Source organism: Argentina anserina, chromosome 1 (assembly GCF_933775445.1).
Source record: "Argentina anserina chromosome 1, drPotAnse1.1, whole genome shotgun sequence".
Lineage (NCBI taxonomy): Eukaryota > Viridiplantae > Streptophyta > Magnoliopsida > Rosales > Rosaceae > Argentina > Argentina anserina.
In genome coordinates this window covers 11,548,284-11,566,977 of record NC_065872.1, presented here as the reverse complement: position 1 = coordinate 11,566,977, position 18,694 = coordinate 11,548,284, and the positions used below count along the sequence as shown (strand labels likewise).

The window sequence follows — 18,694 nt, the reverse complement described above, 5'->3', positions numbered from 1 at the left end:
GGAAATGAAGGAAATCCCCACTCAGTGCATAACAGTATACATGAGGTAAACAATGAATATACCAGTTAATCTAAATAAGTAAAGAGAATCTCTGTATTGGATATTTATTTACATACAGTACTGTGGGCACCTAAGTTACATTTTTATTTTACACTTCCATTTCTCTACAGTTTTAGTTTACACTTTTGCTTTTTTTTTAATTTATATCCCTGTCAAGGAGGACCTTAATTGATATAAGGCCTCTGTGTGTAATTTGTTGGAATTATTACTTGTTGCTCTTATGCTATGTAGCACCGACACTTCAAAGGCTGAAGTGTCGGAGTGTCCGACACGCCGACACGGCCCGACACGCCCCGATACGGTGTCCAACACGCCACATGGCGTGTCGGAAAATGTTGACTTTTTTGACACGGCCCGACACGTTGACTGACACGCCACCTACTGTTTTTGACACGCCACATCAGCATTTTGATTTTTTTTAACCTAAGCCCTAAGCCTTAACACTCAGTTCCCACCTCGTAACTTTCCTTCTGTTTTGCTTCAAAGCAGAGAACGACGCATAAAAAAGCCTTATTTGTGATTATGTGGTGAAAATTAATATATATATATATATATATATATATTTACACATTAATATATATTAAATTATATATAAATTGGCGTGTCGACGCCGTGTCGGGATCTAGGTTTTTAAGATTTGCCGTGTTGCGGTGTCGCGCCGTGTCGGTGTCGCGGTGTCCTTGTCCGTGTCGGTGCTACATAGCTCTTATGTCTTTTCTGCTCAATTTGGGACTAGTGGGCAGTGACATTTTGAACTTATATGGGGTTCGATAAATTATACATGATCCGTAAACAAAACGCGGATTATGATTTGGAAACGCCCATGTTTTTTGTAGGCACCTGTATGATATTATAAAGCAAACAAGCATGTCCAATATGGTCGGGTTGATAGACCCTTCAAGCATACCAGTTGGGGAAGGTAATGCTGACCACAAATCAGAGGTGCTAGCAACCCGGTTGCAGCAAGGGTCAGCTGACCAAATACTTTTGGTACCTTACAATTCTGGGTTAGTTCTTAATGCCAACCAAGCAAATATGTACTCTTTGCATCAATATTGATAGATAAGTCTTATCAAAATATGTAGTTATCACTGGATCCTGACCATAATCAGTGAAGACAAAGAAGTATGCTACTTCATGGACCCTCTTCAACGGTATTTCATGGACCCTCTCCGACGTAGCATGTGTGAGGAAGAATGGAAATATGTTGTGAACAAGTAAATCCCTCTATTTGCTTATTGAGAAAGAAACTACTATAGTGAGTTTGGTGGACTAGAACATGACCCTTTTTTTTTTGTGCTGAAGTGGAATTAGACAATTTAACATGGAAACGGGTAGGGGCTTCCGAAAACAACCTCTGTGGAAAGTATTGATGGTAATTATCCCTTTACTTGAGAAGAACTGAAGATGTACTGGAGGTATAATTAACTGCACACTATTTTCATTTTCTGCAGGGTCCTAAACAACCCTCAAATATGGAGTGTGGGTATTATGTGATGCGATACATGAAAGAAATCATAGAAGGTCAAGACCTTTCCTTTGCAACGAAGGCAAGAGATTAGAGTGTACCTTTTGGCCTTTAAATTCAGGGTTTAACATGGTTTGTGTGCTTCTTTTCATTAGAGCAATTTAGTTCTTTTTCTGGATTTTTATTGGCTTAGCCTAAATTAGTGTGCATCGATCATATCAGAGGTGAATTACTCATGCTGTGCAGATAGGGAGTAGAATTGAATTTTGATTATTTATTAGCTATGTATTTCTTCACTCATTTCAAAACCTTCCAGATTTGTGTCAGTTGTGCTGCAAGTTTTGCCTCCCCTCGATCAAATTGAATTCCTGGTAGTTTTCTTACAAAGTAGCTAGGTAAAAAGATCACACGATGGTGATCAGTTGTGGTGTTAATTGCTTCTGTAATTGTATTGTTACGAGGCTGGTTATATATATACAAAACTATTTCCTGTTTCTATTTATGTGTGGTCTTTTTTAATGCTCTATTCAATTTGTTGTGTGTACGTATATGTATGCACCAACTTTTCGACTTACATTATTGGGAATGTTTTCTGTATTTGTTTCAGTGGGATGGGAGGAAGCTAAATGCCTACACACAGATAGAACTGGATGAGGTGAGGTGCGAGTGGACGGACTTGGTCAGTAATTATGTGTAGATGTTTGGTCATTCGAATGAGCTGGAATGATATATCTGCCAAGGATTATGGAATTATATAAATTGATTCTATTGTCTGGTAAGTTGAGTAGGAGTTACTTCAACTAAGTTTGATGTTCCTTTTGTGTGTGGTTAGGAATACGCCCTTCATTTTGTTGTAAGTTTGCAGTGACAATTTAGTGTTCTTAAGTCGTATGTTGAAGGTTAGGACTGCTCCATAGGATTTTCAAAATTTTCGTGATATGTGCATCCCCCATATTAATGACAATGTAGGTTAACTTTCTGGGAACAATTCCATGGGATAAGACCAAGAATTTCTTGTGTGTTGATGTATCACTCAGCTTGATCAAATTTGGGATTTGTCAAGTCTTTGTTCCTTGTAGATGTGTTTTTTTTTTGGGTCAATTGTAGATGTGTTTCAAGGTTTTGTTTCACTACTTGTCAATTTTTTTTCTTATATACGAAATGATGATTTTGATCACTTTCTAGTATTAATTTTTCACGAATCATATCATATTAGAGTTTGCCATCATTCCCAATTTCCCATCAAATAGATATACAAACAAAAACCTGAACAAAATGATGAGACAAGTGAAACAACGTCAACTCTGGCTAATTCTAGGAAAGGTCCACTAGTGATGAGAGCTAAAGTCATTCTCAATGTCTTTCTTGGGGTCGAAAGATTGTTGATCAATCGATTTAAACATAGATTTCGCTACAACTCCTCCTTCACCAAGTTGTCTATACATCAGTTTCACTACACGTACGTACCATTTCATCATCATCATCATGTGTCTGCTTGAATTAATATAAATATAGATTGGTTGTTTAGGATCCATCCATTTCAGATACATCAGTTCTGCAACAATAAGCTCTGTGACCGCTGGTACGAGCTGAAACATACAAGATTCTTTGATAGATTTCACAACATGCATGCAAGGACAGTGACAACTAGGTCGGAGTTCTTCATTCGCTTCCCATATCATACAAGATATGTTTATTGAGTCTAAAAAAAACATTTTACAAAAAGAAGGAAAAAAAGAAGAAGTGGTACTCTTTGTTCTTGAAATAAATTCATTTCTGATAAAAAAAAAAGAAATAAAGTTCACTCCAAAGAGTGTTACCAACAAACTTTTTATTTGTAACTACATGAGCAAAAATTCGAAAATTGACCATCCCCACACATGGCTTCAAGCTTGATTTCCCTCATACAACATTCATTTTGAGATGCATCAAACACCATCTCTTGAAAGTTCCACGCGAATTGTTAAATAAATTCTAATTTAATAGCACTAGAAAATTGTTATTATTGAATTACATGATCACTAAGTTCATCCGACCGCACGTAGAGGATGTAGATAATCTCACAAAGCGTGACGTGAATATACTTTCTTTCCTAGTAAAACAAATAAAACTCTCCACACAAGTTGAAATCGGACTGAAATATCGTCGAAATATAAGTGATATTTTCGTTTTTCTCATATGAGGATATTTCATTCACATAGCCTGATAGCCCCATACACATGGGGTGCCTTGACCATCTCAACCAAACCCATTTATTGTTATATTATGCATTGTTATAATATATGTCTTTTCCTCACTAGTCTTAGTTTATAAAAATGATTTACTAATCCCAACTAATTATACTACCTTTTTTTCCCTTCATTTAATTATTCAATACAAGTCAATTGTTAGCTAATTTTAAAGTTTTCCTCAATTTTGCTACACTATAAATACGTAAAAGATTGTTGCACCACTACTCTTTTTCTTTGTTCTTCTTGAATTCTTTTTTACTACTTACCTACTAATCTACTATCATATAGATTAATGATGAACTTATGGGGGACATTTAGCAATGTATTATCTACTATATTCATTTTCAAGTCAATTAGATGCTAAATTTTATTGATAGACATAGAGCCTTATATATAGGCATTAGGGGTAAAATCGGGCGGCGGACGGAACATATTGACGATACTGCCAAGGCCGTAGCTCGCGAACCTGTTATAATCTTGTATGAGGGTTAGTTCAATTTGAACTTTGTGAAAACATCACTATATTTTGAAACAGTGAAATATAGAGTGAAATTACATGGCGTGTAACACTACAAATCATTACTAAAACAAGGTGGAAACATGTCATAACAAGACATCAATCAAGGCTTCATCATGCCAATGAGGCATAAATATGCTACAACAAGCATTGTTGGTTCGAAATAAAGCCAAGAGCAAATGCTCATGGCTCGGAGTCCTTCGGCTTTTTGCAATGCTAGTTTACAAAGTGTTAATCAAAATCAATAGATGATGACCTAATCCAACAAAGATTATGGAGAACCGAAACATATGTATAATAACAACATCAAAGATCATATAAGTGTGCATTGCGTCACACAAAGATCGTGTAATCCAGACTTATGCCACAATTAAAACCTTGGACTTATGTAGGTAGTGCCATGTAGTATGTAATGCGTTACATTGCATTAACATATTGCTTTTGGTAATGAAACCATAAATACATCGAGACATTCTCGTATGTTCGTTTACTTAAACTACATGAGAATTTTATAGCCAACAATTGGATTTAGATCTTGACCATGAACCAATTTAAAGTGTAATGACTAAGTAACTATAGTCACACTTGTGCAGTGAATATATTCACAAAAACTTGGGAAAATACACAGATTTGTAGTCATTCAGACTATTAACCGAAGTATTTATGCCTCATTATTTTCTTTTAAAAACCGCAATGTATAATTGCTTTAAAAATCCGTAATAGTGAGAAGATATTCTCATGGTCTTCCATATAATGAGTGTCTTGTTTCAAGAACTTCTTATATCTAGCTCTTGTATATTTTGACTATAATGTTTGTGTCTTTCAATGAAACGATGTTAGAATCTGCCCAGATTCGTAGGTCAAATTCCACGAGACCTATAGGGCAGCTCACTTGTTGGAAAATGGTGCATTTAGTACCATCAGAAATTTCTATGTGTCTACTTTCCAGGGACACCAACCATTTGACAATATCTATTATATTGAGTAAGTTATTGCTGTTTTAGTAAAATATGACAGATATGTCCGGAAACTGCAGCCGAGTCAACTTCGACCGCGATTTGTGATCAGCTCATAAAGAACTAAGTTGTGAACCATACATAAATGGAAAGCCATGAGTGCTACTTTCCATAACTTTTTACGGTTGATCCATATCTATTGTATCGAAAAAGCTATGACTGTTTAAGTGCGTGAAGGTCATACCACGCGCGAATCTGTTTTTCATTACAAACAAACTCTTGTTTTGAGTTGTTATGCAATTCTTTTTCTTTTGATCCATGTACGGATAAATGTATATGTTTGTTTAAGAATGTTTGGCGAGTTTTGATATTCAAATCATTAACCCATTGCTACTTTTGAAGAATGTGAAGAGCGTTCATATACGCTATCTATCTAAATTCTAAAATTGAGTTACCGATCAAAGGGAGTTGTTTTGTAGACTTCAGGGGGAGTCTATTCCACATACTATCTTCAACTGTAGTTGGTGCGTTTTGCTATTTTTCCTTTCGACCAAGTTTTTTATTTTACCAAAGAGGTTTTTGTTTTGTTTCGCAATGTTTTTACCGAGGCAACAATTATGCACCATGACCCATTAGGATCGCGTTACAAGGGGGAGTGTTGTAGGAAAATTACTCTCCGTAATTTTCTGGTGTATCTTGTCATAATTAGTATATGTTAGTCTAGATAATGAATGATATATAATCTCTGAATTTACATGATACTCAATGTAATGCCTATATATAAGGTCTCATTATGAATAAATAAAGATGATGTTTCTCCTTATTTGATGCGTATTGCATTCTTCTATAACATAAAATCATTTTTAAAGAATTTTCGACAGTTGTTTCAACTCAAAGCATTACAACTCATTATAGACTAATAATTATACTAATTTTTTTATATAAAATATAGTAGATAATTGATCAAAGAAACATCTTAAAAAAATTCATTCAAAAATTTCATTGTTTTATTTAAATTTTCACCAAATTTCTCAATTAATTTTCAAGATCGATATTTTTCTGAAATTTTCGTCGAAATTTCTATTTTTTGGACCATCAATATTTTAGTCTTTGGTTGAAATTGATAGTTGATTTGCTGGATCAGACATGTCATGTATGTTCCGGCCCACCGGAAGTTTCCAGCTGTGGGAATATTCATATCAAAAGAAAGAAAAACAATGTGACGACTCGAGTGGTGCCGGGAGGGATATCCTTAATGGGCAGACAACAGTGATAGAACCGTTGAATCATATCATTCTTCCCCCACGGTAATGCTTTTGGCCTACCAACCCTGAACCTTGGCGGCTGATCTCCCCCTCCTCCTGCTTACCTCACCACTGACGCCAGCCACTTATATATAACTGCCTGCTTTAACAGACTCACAACCAAACTCGTCTTCTTCATCTTCTTTTGTTTCCCTGTTCTGTTCTTTTCGAGTTCGGTCTGAGATATAAAAACCCAGAAACAGCTTGAGAGAAAGAACATAGCTTTTACATCTCAATGACTTCTATCAACCTCTATTGTTCCCCTATGGCTCTCTTCCCTTCTTCTCAGTAAGCCATTTTCCCTTCTCTCTTCTATTTTCTCGAGTTGATTCGATTCGATTTGGTTTTGGTTTTGTTAGTAATCTACTAATTTATAAAGATTGAATTAAGACCAATGGTTAATATGGCATTGAGTACATAATGTTAATGTGTTGTTGTGTTTCTTGTTGGTTATGTTATCTGTGGAGATTCAGAATGAAATGAGTTTTTTGATTGTTGTATACAACTATACGTGTGACTAATGAATTGTTGTTACTTTCAGAAGGAACAATGGATTAAGTACTGGGACTTCGGTTAAACCAAATGGGGGTGTGTCTGATTTTGTCGCGCCGAGTTTGAATAGGAACTTGTGCTTCAGTTTGAGGGGTGATTTTCGGGTTAGAGCTACATTGGTATCTGGAGAGGATGATCTCCTGTCTCATGCTAATGGGGTTGAAGCACAACCGGACGCGTTGGGTTTTGGAACACTTGCCGCTGATATGGCGCCGTTCAGCAGCGGTTTTTCTTCTGATAATGATGAGTATGATCTGGATTATCCTATTCAGGGATTTTCTTCCATTGCTGATGCCATTGAGGATATTCGTCAAGGCAAGGTTTGTCATATTCCGAGCTAAACTTTTATGCTTTTGATAACCATTACTCGTCGCTTTAGTGCATTACTTTTGGGAGTGATTAAGGTAAGAGATGGTTGATTAAAGGTTTGTTGCAGATGGTAATTGTTGTAGATGATGAAGGTAGAGAAAATGAGGGAGATCTTATAATGGCAGCATCCTTGGCAACGCCAGAAGCTATGGCTTTTATTGTCAAGCATGGAACTGGGATTGTTTGTGTGAGCATGAAAGGAGAAGACTTAGAAAGGTTGCAACTCCCGTTGATGGTGACACAGAATGAAGAAAAACTTTGTACAGCATTCACTGTCTCAGTGGTATGTAGTAATTTCCTCAGATAAACTAAAGCAAGTTGCATATTGAGATAAGAGGGGAACTATGATCTGACCATGAGGCCTCTTGATCTATATCATTTTATAATTTTGGTTGAGTCATGCTACTGCATCCAATTTCATTCTTTTGAGCTAGGGAAAGAGTGAAAAGGATATTGTAGAATGTGAAAAATTGTTGCAAGTATTATAACTAACAAATAGAGGGGAAGTGGAGCTGAATAGAGTTGGGAATAGATAGCGAAGATAAATATTCATTTGTAGTTTGTAACTGAAGGTTAGAAATACTTCTTTATGGTATTCCTTTTTTTTAGACTTATAATAACTATCTTGGGTGGCCTCTTTTTTTTTTTTTTTTTAAATTCCATAGGATGCCAAACATGGTACAACAACTGGTGTTTCTGCTCGCGATAGAGCTGTGACAGTCTTGGCCCTTGCATCCAGGGATTCAACACCTGAAGATTTCAACCGACCAGGTCATATCTTTCCCCTAAAGTACAGGGAGGGAGGAGTTCTAAAAAGAGCTGGGCACACGGAAGCTTCCGTTGATCTTGCAATGTTGGCTGGGCTAGATCCAGTAGCAGTTTTGTGTGAAATTGTGGATGATGACGGTTCTATGGCTAGATTACCAAGGCTCCGTCAATTTGCAGAGAAAGAAAACTTGAAAATTATTTCTATTGCTGATTTGATAAGGTACTGTGAGTGCTCAATTTTCTGTTTTCCGTATGAGTCTAAAGTTTAGTATCTGTGCTAACCATAAATATCCTACACTGCTAGTCGATGTTGAAGATGCCACAATACTGTTTCTTTAGCTTGGATGAATGTCATTGCATATTTCTGAAACACTAATGGATTTTACTGTCTCCTGGTTTGCTAAGGGTGATCTGTTTATTTTCCTATATTCATGTACTAATAATGATTTTTCTGCTTGTTTAATTCAGTCAAGGATGATCCAAAGCTGTCAATAAATCCGACTAGCTTTTAGGAATTTAGGAGATGATGTGATGTATGAAGTGATGCAAGTGAAAAAGAATTTTTATTTCCCTTTTGGGTATACTTTTGCTATCATAGTATTATCAAAGGTTCATGTTTGCCCTTTGATTTTGTGGATCAATTTTGATATTCGTTATTATCCATTATAATTTTCAGATATAGGAGAAAAAGGGACAAGTTGGTGGAGCGGGCTGGAGCTGCCCGGATACCCACAATGTGGGGGCCATTTGAAGCCTACTGTTATAGGTCATTTCTTGATGGGATTGAGCACATTGCTATGGTCAAAGTAAGCAAATCATTGTGCAAGATATATCCACTTCAAACTGTCTTTTATGCAACACAAATAGTTCATAATAGTTGTCACAGTGTCAGTTGATAAGTTTGCAATTTCTTTGTTTTAGAGCTATCTTTGTATCTTATCAAAACTTTCTGTGTCTTCATTAACAGCATTTGTTATAATTGCAGAACCAGCATTGTATTGACATTTTGTGTGCTTGACTTGTTCGTAGGATCACTTTTAGATATAAGTTGCTAGGAAATCAATAGATGTGTCATTTGTTTTTCTGGGAACTGCAGAAAATAGAAGATAGGAAGTTAAAAAACTTCTAAGGTTATTGAAATAGATCAATTAATGGTAGAGCTCAGATCTCCCTCCTTTGAGGGTTGCTTCATGTTCTGGAATGTCATCCCTGTGGTCTGCTACCATGTGGTCTGCTACCATGTGGTAGTGGGTTTGAATCCCCTCAAAGTGCGACGCAGCTATTTTCCAGAGTTACTGTTGTTTAAAGATGGTAGGGTGTGCCAGGAGGCCCTAGTTCAAGCTTGGGTCCCCCGAGTGGGTTTTTGTGATTTCTGTGTATAAAAAGAACAAAACTCGAATTGGAATATTAATGTTAAGAAGTTGTTGAGAGTGAGTTTAGCAAACTGTGAGGGCTTTAGATTATTTAGCATTGGAAGCCTGGATACTCTACTGATCCATTGTTTGTTATGGAATTTTTATCATTTTATGGAACAAGCTTGCAGAAGCCTTTAGTTGCAGGGATGTGCAAAGGTTTTGATGGTGAATGGTGGGTTCAAGGGTCTAATTGGTTAATTTTGTATAGTTGGGTGCAACCACGCGTGTGGTCTGTATTTACCACGTCCACATTATAGGAAAACCAATTGTATGCGATAGAATCTTTAATTGTAGAAACCAGAGATATATTTTAGTGTTAGCTTGCATTTTGTACCTCACTCACCTGACTTTCTTGGGAGATTTACTACATAGTGGGAGTTGTCTGAAAGATGCAGCAAACTTTAGTGTTTGATGATTTTATCACCGTTTATTGCTATAAATAGCTAATCTTAGGCTTGACATGAACAGGGTGATATTGGAGACGGGCAAGATATACTTGTGAGAGTCCATTCAGAGTGTCTCACTGGTGACATCTTTGGGTCGGCCAGATGTGATTGTGGAAACCAGCTGGCACTCGCCATGAAGCAAATTGAAGCAGCTGGTAGGGGTGTTTTGGTGTATCTCCGTGGACATGAAGGTAGAGGAATTGGTTTAGGCCACAAGCTCCAAGCTTATAACCTGCAGGATGATGGGCGCGACACAGTTGAAGCCAACGAAGAGCTTGGACTACCTGTTGATTCTCGCGAATATGGAATAGGTGCACAGGTACTGTTATAACATTTAAAATCAGTCTTGATGTTAATATCATCATATGCAACTATCTACTTTTGGTATTATATTGTCATGGTCCAATAGTCTTGTGCAGATGAGCCTCTCTTTATTCTGAAATATGATTTTCATAGGTTAAGATATTGGAGCAATGACATAATAACATTTCATTAGATGTTAAAATACAAAATGATATGAATTCATCTCTAGGAAATTGGTTACAGTAACAAGTTATATTCCACGTTATTATTCAGCTCTTTAGAATTGGTCGTGTTATGAAATGATATGTTGCAATTAAGTTAGTTTCTAATTACTGTGTTGGTATTTGTCTTGGTTTGTGCATTTGTAAGAGTGGTTGGACCGTAGTGGTTCAAGCATTATTTCCATATCTACCTCTTTGCTTTTTGCAGTAAGAATATTGATTTGCCTTGGGGTTTGATTATCTGATTGATTATTGCAGATACTACGAGATCTAGGTGTTCGTACAATGAAACTGATGACGAACAATCCTGCAAAGTATATCGGGCTCAAAGGTTATGGTTTGGCCGTTGTTGGCAGGGTCCCATTATTGACACCAATAACTACGGAGAACAAGAGATACTTAGAGACTAAACGTACAAAAATGGGGCATGTCTATGGCTCCAATGTCAACGGTCATATAGATAGCACCAGTGACGACAGCAGTTCAACCATCAGCAACCCATCTAATGGTGTCTCGGAGACATGAACATGCTCATTTTACACGCTGGAGTCTGTAGATTCAGGCGGTAACTGACTGCCAGAATTATTCTAATATATGGCATAACATATACTTTTTATATGACATTTAAAATGTGCTCAACGTCCTGTAGATTGATAGTCATTACATGAAGCTGTTGTTTGCCACTGGATATGAGGCAGACTGGATGGGCTAATTTATCATTGGTTGATTGGATTTTGCCGAACAACTATGATGATTTTGTATTTTTTCATTTTATTTCTTTATGGTCAAGTTTTGTATCCACAGTATGACGGATGAGATTCATAAGATGTGAATCAAATCCTTTGGGAAAAATTAGAAAGATATATGTTTCAGTTTCATAATTCTCATTAAGTATTTTTGGTTACTTTTGATGTGTGCCTCTTGCATCAGTATACAGTAGTGAAATCTTGAACTATGCTATCAGTTCGACATGGTGGGTTGGACAAATTAATTAATTTGAATCAAAACAAGAGTGGAGAATACTCGGTTAAAAGTGGTTACTGGCTTTTGAAGATGGCAGAGTTATGCTGGTAATCAGAATGGGGAGCCTGCTGTGTATGATTACTGGAGACATCTCGGAAGCTCAAAGCACCTCCAAAGATGTCTCATTTCCTTTGGAATGGTATAAAAAATGTACAGGTTTAATTTAGATCATGGTGGGGATGAGGATGTTGGACTTGAATATGAGGATTTGAATTGATTGTTTTATAATTGTTACAAAAGTTTGCTATCTATTTATAGGAGAGTTGGAGAATATTAGCACTAATCCTACTGATTAACTCTAGTTGTTGACACACCATGAGTAACATGGTTATGCTTTATCTAGCTGTTCCAACTCATTCTAACACTCCCCCTCAAGTTGACGCATACATATCAACCATGCCAAACTTGCTAAGTGAGTCATAAAAGACATTTTTAGACACTCCTTTTGTGAGTATATCCGCAAGTTGCTCTTCTGTAGGAACAAACGGAAAACAAATGATCTTGGCGTCTAACTTCTCCTTTATAAAGTGATGATCAACCTCTACATGTTTTGTACGATCATGCTGCACATGATTATGTGAAATATCAATAGCTGTCTTGTTGTCACAGTACAACTGTATAACGCACTTAGGCTTAACACCCAAATCTTGTAGCAAATTCCTAAGCCACAATAACTCGCACACTCCTTGAGCCATTCCTCTGTATTCTGCTTCAGCACTAGATCGAGCTACCACATTTTGTTTCTTACTCCTCCACGTAACAAGATTACCTCCAACAAATGTAAAGTACCCTGATGTCGACCTTCGATCCGTAATATTTCCAGCCCAGTCTGCATCTGTGAAGCCACAAATCTCAAGGATATTGTTGTGATTAGAAAACATTACTCCTCTCCCTGGAGCTGACTTTAAGTACCTCAAAATCCTCACAACAGCATCCATGTGATCCACGCTCGGATTGTACATGAACTGACTCACTACACTTACTGCAGACGCGACATCTGGCCTGGTATGTGACAAATAAATCAGGCGTTCAACTAGCCTCTGATAACGAGTTTTGTCAGTGGGTACTTGATCTGGGTACTCTGCTAACCGATGGTTCTGCTCAATAGGAGTATTAATTGGAGTGCAATCTAACATACCTGTTTCTGTTAGCAGATCAAGAATGTACTTCCTCTAACACAGATAGATTCCATCACTTCCCCGGGCTACCTCAATCCCCAAGAAGTACTTGAGTGTACCTAGGTCCTTCATCTGAAACTCTGTGGCTAGCTGTTTCTGTAATCTATCCATCTCAATAGTATCATTACCAGTAACTACCATATTGTCAACATATATAATTAGGGCTGTTACATTCCCTTGTTGGTGTTTGAGAAATAATGTATGGTCTGAATTACTCTGTCTGTAGCCAATTTTCCTCATGAATTGTGAAAATCTTCCAAACCACGCACGAGGAGACTGTTTAAGACCATACAAAGACTTTCTCAATCTGCATACAAAGTTATCTGGAGAAGCTACCACATATCCAGGAGGAATATCCATATACACTTCCTCTGTAAGTTCTTCATGAAGGAATGCATTTTTAACATCAAACTGTCTAAGTGACCAGTTTAAGGTAGCAGCAAAAGAGAGCAATACCCGAATAGTGTTCATCTTTGCAACAGGTGCAAATGTCTCATCATAGTCTATGCCATATGTCTGGGTGAACCCTTTTGCTACTAGGCATGCTTTATACCGGCTCACCGACCCATCTGGATTATGCTTCACTGTAAACACCCAACGACATCCCACTGCCTTCTTGCCATATGGTGAAGATACAAGCTCCCAAGTATTGTTCTTCTGTAATGCTTCAATCTCTTCTTCCATCGCTTTCCTCCATTTTGGATCTCCCAATGCATCCTGCACTTTGTTAGGTATTGATACAGCAGAAATTTGATTCACAAATGATTCATATGACTTAGACAATCTTTTGGTAGACATAAAGTTTGCCACATGATACTTAGCTTTAGCTTGAAGGGTAGGTTCATATTTTTTTGTTGGCTGACCCCGAGTAGACCTATGTGGTAGGACATATTGTCTACTATTAGCTTCACTACTATTTGCCCCAATAGAATGACTAACCTCAAATGAGTGATCTTCTGTACCAGGGAAACGTTGGTCAGGGGTATAAACAACAGTAGGCGAGGTCGGAGGGGTAGTTATGCTGTCAGCTTCTGGTACCTGAATCTCTGGAGTGACTATACCAGAATCATCTGGTGGTGCATGTGTAGCTGATATATCATTAATCTCAATCGAACCTGGCACCATATCTCCTGACTGACTTGTCTCCCCCTTCTCATGATACAACTCTTCAAAATATGAATTCTCCCCCTGAAGAGCAGTATCAGGAGACGTGAAATAGCTCATGTCCTCAAAGAAAGTAACATCCATAGTGACATAATACTGTCTGGTAGGTGGATGATAGCACCTGTACCCTTTCTGATGTCCACTGTATCCAACAAACACACATTTAACTGCTCGGGCATCCAACTTAGACCTCTGATGTTTTGGAAGATGGACAAAAATAACACAACCGAAAACACGGGCGGGAAGATTAGAAAAAGAGGGTAAGGAAACATGAGAGGCAAGCACCTCATATGGAACTTTGCCTCCAAGGACACGGGATGGAAGACGATTAATGAGATGAGCAGAAGTTAGGACAGCATCACCCCAAAGGTATTTAGGCATATGGGCACTAAAGAGAATACACCGGGCCATATCAAGTAAATGACGTTTTTTCCTTTCGGAAACGCCATTCTGCTCAGGTGTGTAAGGACACGTTGTTTGATGAACAATTCCATGTGCGTTAAAGAATTCCTGAAAGACACGATTCACATATTCCCCCCATTATCAGAACGAAGAATTTTAATTGTGGCATTCTATTGTGTTTGGACCGTGGTATAGAAGGCTTGAAAAGCCGAAAAAACCTCATTTTTGTTTTTCATAAGAATAATCCACGAAAGATGTGTGCAATCATCAATAAATGACACATAATATCGCATTCCTGACACAGTAGTCTCTTTGGAGGGCCCCCAAACATCAGAATGAATTAATTCAAAAGGAAGAGTAGGTTTATGAGAAGTACTAGGGGAATAAGTAGAACGATGACTCTTGCCTAAAACACATGTTTCACAACGAAAAACTGACTCATCCACACCAAGAAACAAAGTAGGCATGGATGTTTTCATAACACTAAAAGATGGATGCCCCAAGCGACGATGCCATAACCAAACTTCACTTAGCTTATCAGAAGTGGAGAGCAAAGTGATCCGGGATGGGGCCCCTGGTTTCTTCCCCGCATACGTCTGATCCAGATGAAACAGCCTGCCCCTTAGATACCCCCGACCAATTAACTCCCCGGTGAGAAGATCCTGAAATATCACATACATGGGAAAAAATGTTACAGAGCACTTAGCTTCAGTATTTACTTGTGGGACAGATATCAAATGATGAGATAAAGCAGGTACATATAGTACATTGTGAAGTTCTATTGTGGGAGTAATACGAACTGACCCTTTCCCCAATACGGGGAATGCATCACCATTAGCATTAGTAACATATGGTACTGGTGGAGGAGACAAGATAGTAAAATAAGATTTGTCATAAGTCATATGATCGGACGCACCAGAATCAATAATCCATGTATCAAAACCAACAAAGTGAGAAATATGTAAAGCCATACCAATCTTACCACGACCAGCTATTGATGCTGTGGGTGTTGCTCCTCCTACTGTATGATGATCCTGTCCAACCACACCATAGATATCTGGTTCCGGGGCTAATTGAATAGCTGCTTTCGCCTTATGACGATAATTAGGCCTCTGGGGTCTAAGGTGTGGATACAATTTCCAACAGGTTGCACGAGCATGGTTTGTATCATGACAATAAGAGCAAGGAGGGCGGGGCTGATTCCCGAAGCCTGGTGGTAGTCCGCGCTTATGGAGTGGAGCTAAAGTGGCTGGCTGAAGGGATGGTGCTGGAGATGTAGCCTGAACAGTGAGACTAGAAACTTCAACTTGTGTTTTATGAAGACTTTCTTGCTGAGACTCATCCTTACGGATAAATGTGAAAGCTGTGATCAGGCTAGGAGGTTCGGTCTTTCTGAGTAGCTCGCCTTTCGCATTGTTATGCTTTGCATCAAGACCTTTCAAGAAATGGTGAACTCGCTCAAGCTCCTTCTCTTTTTGGTACCAAACAATATCCTCCTGATTCTTGATCATGCAAGGACGTTTCACATCAACCTCAGCCCAAATATTCTTCAGTTTGGTGAAATACTGCGCCACCGGTTGCCCATCCTGGCGCATTGCAAAGGCTGTGCACATTAACTCATGAACCTGTATAAAATCAGAGTCATTAGTGAATAGGACTTCCAATGTCGTCCATATGGCATGTGCGGTATCACATTCTGCTACCAGGTCAAGTATCTCTTCATTCATGGCTTTGAACAAGACAGACATTACAAGGCCATCATCATCGTCCCATTTAGTGTAGGCAACAACCGCATCTGCATTGGGAGCCTTAGTGACGCCGGTTACATGTCATATCTTGTGCATTCCTCGGAGATGGGCTGTCATAATTTTCTTCCATTTACGGAAATTTGCCCCATTGAGTTTGGCTCCTCCAAAGGAACCACTGTCAGAATTCTTGACAGAGACTTCAAATTTCTGAATATCATTGACCTGAGAACTCTCGTCTTCGTCGCCATAACCCATTGTAAATCAAATCAAATCACAAATCAGTAATAATGCAGCGGAAACAAAAAAAAACTGATAGGAACCTGCCTCGGTGAACAAGCACTGTCGGTGAAAAAACACTGAAAAAAAAGGCAGCAGAAAAGGGGGCGGGCCGGTTCTCGGGTCGCGGGTCGCAGGTCGGATCTCGGGTCGGGTCTCGGGTCGAATTGCGGGTCGAATTGCGGGTCGGATCTTGGGTCGGGTCTCGGGGTTAATAAAAAAACCTCTTCACTTCCAAAATCAACACAATCGACTTCCGGAGGCGGGGCTCGGGTCGGCGCTGCTGGTGCGGAGGCGGGGCTCGGGCCCGGGTCGCGCTGCTGCTGCTGCGGCGAGGAAGCGACGACGGGGTCGGCGCTGTTGCTGCTGCTGCGGATCACCCGTGGGTAACCGGGTCTCGAGTTGTCCTGCTGCTGCGTCGGCAATCCGGATGGAGAGGAGCTGAGGTCGGACCGAGGGGATGGAGAGGAGCTGAGGTCGGACCGAGGGGAGGCACGGGCACGCTGAGGTCGGACCGAGGGGAGGCACGGACTGAGGGGAGGCACGGCGTCGGAGGTCAGACCGAGGGCAGTGGCATCAGAGGAGGCGACGACGGAGAGCAGAGGCAGTGTCACTGCTTATCTGGACGTCTGGCAAGAACACCTACGCCAGACGGAAAAAAAAATTGGAGCAAATTTGCAACCAACCAAGTAAGTGGCTCTGATACCAACTTGAATATGAGGATTTGAATTGATTGTTTTATAATTGTTACAAATGTTTGCTATCTATTTATAGGAGAGTTGGAGAATATTAGCACTAATCCTAATGATTAACTCTAGTTGTTGACACACCATGAGTAACATGGTTATGCTTTATCTAGCTGTTCCAACTCATTCTAACAGTTGGTAGTGTAATTTCTAATCATTTGGAGCCATTTCCAGTAGAACATATGAAGCTATGTGAAGCTTGATAGTGATGCTTCTGTAGCTCACAATGGTAATCATGTTGGGGTCGGGGTGGGACTGCTATGCAGAAATAGTGGTCTTTGGTTGCTGAAGCTGATTGCCTACAAGCAGTGAAATTGATTATTGGAATGGAGGAATGCCTTGCTGAAGAAGGCGCATTGGTAGATAGAATCAGATTCCCAAGAGGCATCGCTTTATTATCTTGTGGCTGGTTTTGTAGCTTGAGGAATTAGGCGATATATTTGGGTAGGGGTTGGGCCCTCTTGGCTCATGAACGTCATTGCTTGTGACCGACCATAACTAACATAAGTGTGAGCCGGACGTCTTGCTTATGTTACAAACATTTTATGCATTAATTGTGCAAGTAGACTAGTAGTAGGCACTTTGTGATTGAAATGGTTTATGATCATAAACTACATACATCGGTCCCGTCTTAAAATTTCTGAGATTCTACATTATAAATAAGATAAAAACTTAATTCACACGCTACAAGAAGGAATGTAAATTGCCAATACAATACATCCACACTACAGTTTTAAATATTAGTGTTACATGAGCTAAATCCGGGGTGGCCTTGTATTACAGTGTGTCAGTTTAGTGGGACTTGCACACAACACAAGTCAAAGTCAAAGGGTCAGCGGTGCGCCGACCTTTGACCCTCTGAAGCTTAAATTAGTGTCTGGTATAGAGTAAGTTTGAGAGTTAAGAACTTAGGAAAACATTACCACTTTTAGGTGATTTAGGCAACCTATTTATAGGTGTATTGCGGAATGTGCCCGACTTTTCCCTCGATGTGGGAATGCGCATCAGTACATTGCGTCTATCCTTGAAGGCGAGTCACGGTGAGTGGTGTTAATGGTGATACCCGAGCAAGCAGTGAGGCTACCGGACCGGATTGACTGCCAGCTGGGCTTCGGTTTCTGGTCACCGTTCCGACAGTCGGACTAAAATGAGATTAAGCCAGAGATCCACTCCATTCAGGGGTTAGTGTTAACAATTAGTAAAATCAATGATGTATGCATGATGAGATGTATCTTACCATAAACTATTAGATGTATCCATACAAGTCATTTTATTCATTTATCGAAGTTAAACAATACATTGCCAACTCTCATTCTCTCGTATGCATTGTCTTCGCAACTCGAATGCTTCACAACCACCGCACGGCGCCGTCCCCGCCACAATGTCCAGTCCCACAACCACTCTCATCCACCTCCATATCTCCACAGTTGGCATACGAGACAAGCGAGGAGGTCCATGTCTAAACTGTGACAGAGGGGTAGTTGGCTTTGGATCCTCGTTGAAGAAGAAAAGCCAAGAACACAAACTTCATTCCCAAGTCACACAGG

The 18,694-nt window shown here is 39.2% G+C and overlaps 3 protein-coding genes across 3 annotated transcripts in view; 2 read left to right on the top strand and 1 right to left on the bottom strand.

The window, feature by feature from the left end:
* Positions 1-18,694, bottom strand: part of LOC126788398 (lanC-like protein GCL1) — a 252,730-nt gene that overhangs the window by 86,536 nt on the left and 147,500 nt on the right. The window lies entirely within an intron of this gene.
* On the top strand, positions 911-2,417 carry LOC126789519 (uncharacterized). Its single transcript, XM_050515742.1, has 5 exons — positions 911-1,050; positions 1,146-1,277; positions 1,366-1,435; positions 1,515-1,610; positions 2,136-2,417. Exons 2-5 carry the CDS (start codon positions 1,198-1,200, stop codon positions 2,223-2,225), a joined length of 336 nt encoding a protein of 111 aa, XP_050371699.1. The 5' UTR covers positions 911-1,050; positions 1,146-1,197; the 3' UTR covers positions 2,226-2,417.
* LOC126787958 (bifunctional riboflavin biosynthesis protein RIBA 1, chloroplastic) lies at positions 6,500-11,358 on the top strand. Its single transcript, XM_050513916.1, has 7 exons — positions 6,500-6,824; positions 7,078-7,408; positions 7,525-7,740; positions 8,123-8,445; positions 8,902-9,031; positions 10,109-10,405; positions 10,869-11,358. Exons 1-7 carry the CDS (start codon positions 6,772-6,774, stop codon positions 11,133-11,135), a joined length of 1,617 nt encoding a protein of 538 aa, XP_050369873.1. The 5' UTR covers positions 6,500-6,771; the 3' UTR covers positions 11,136-11,358.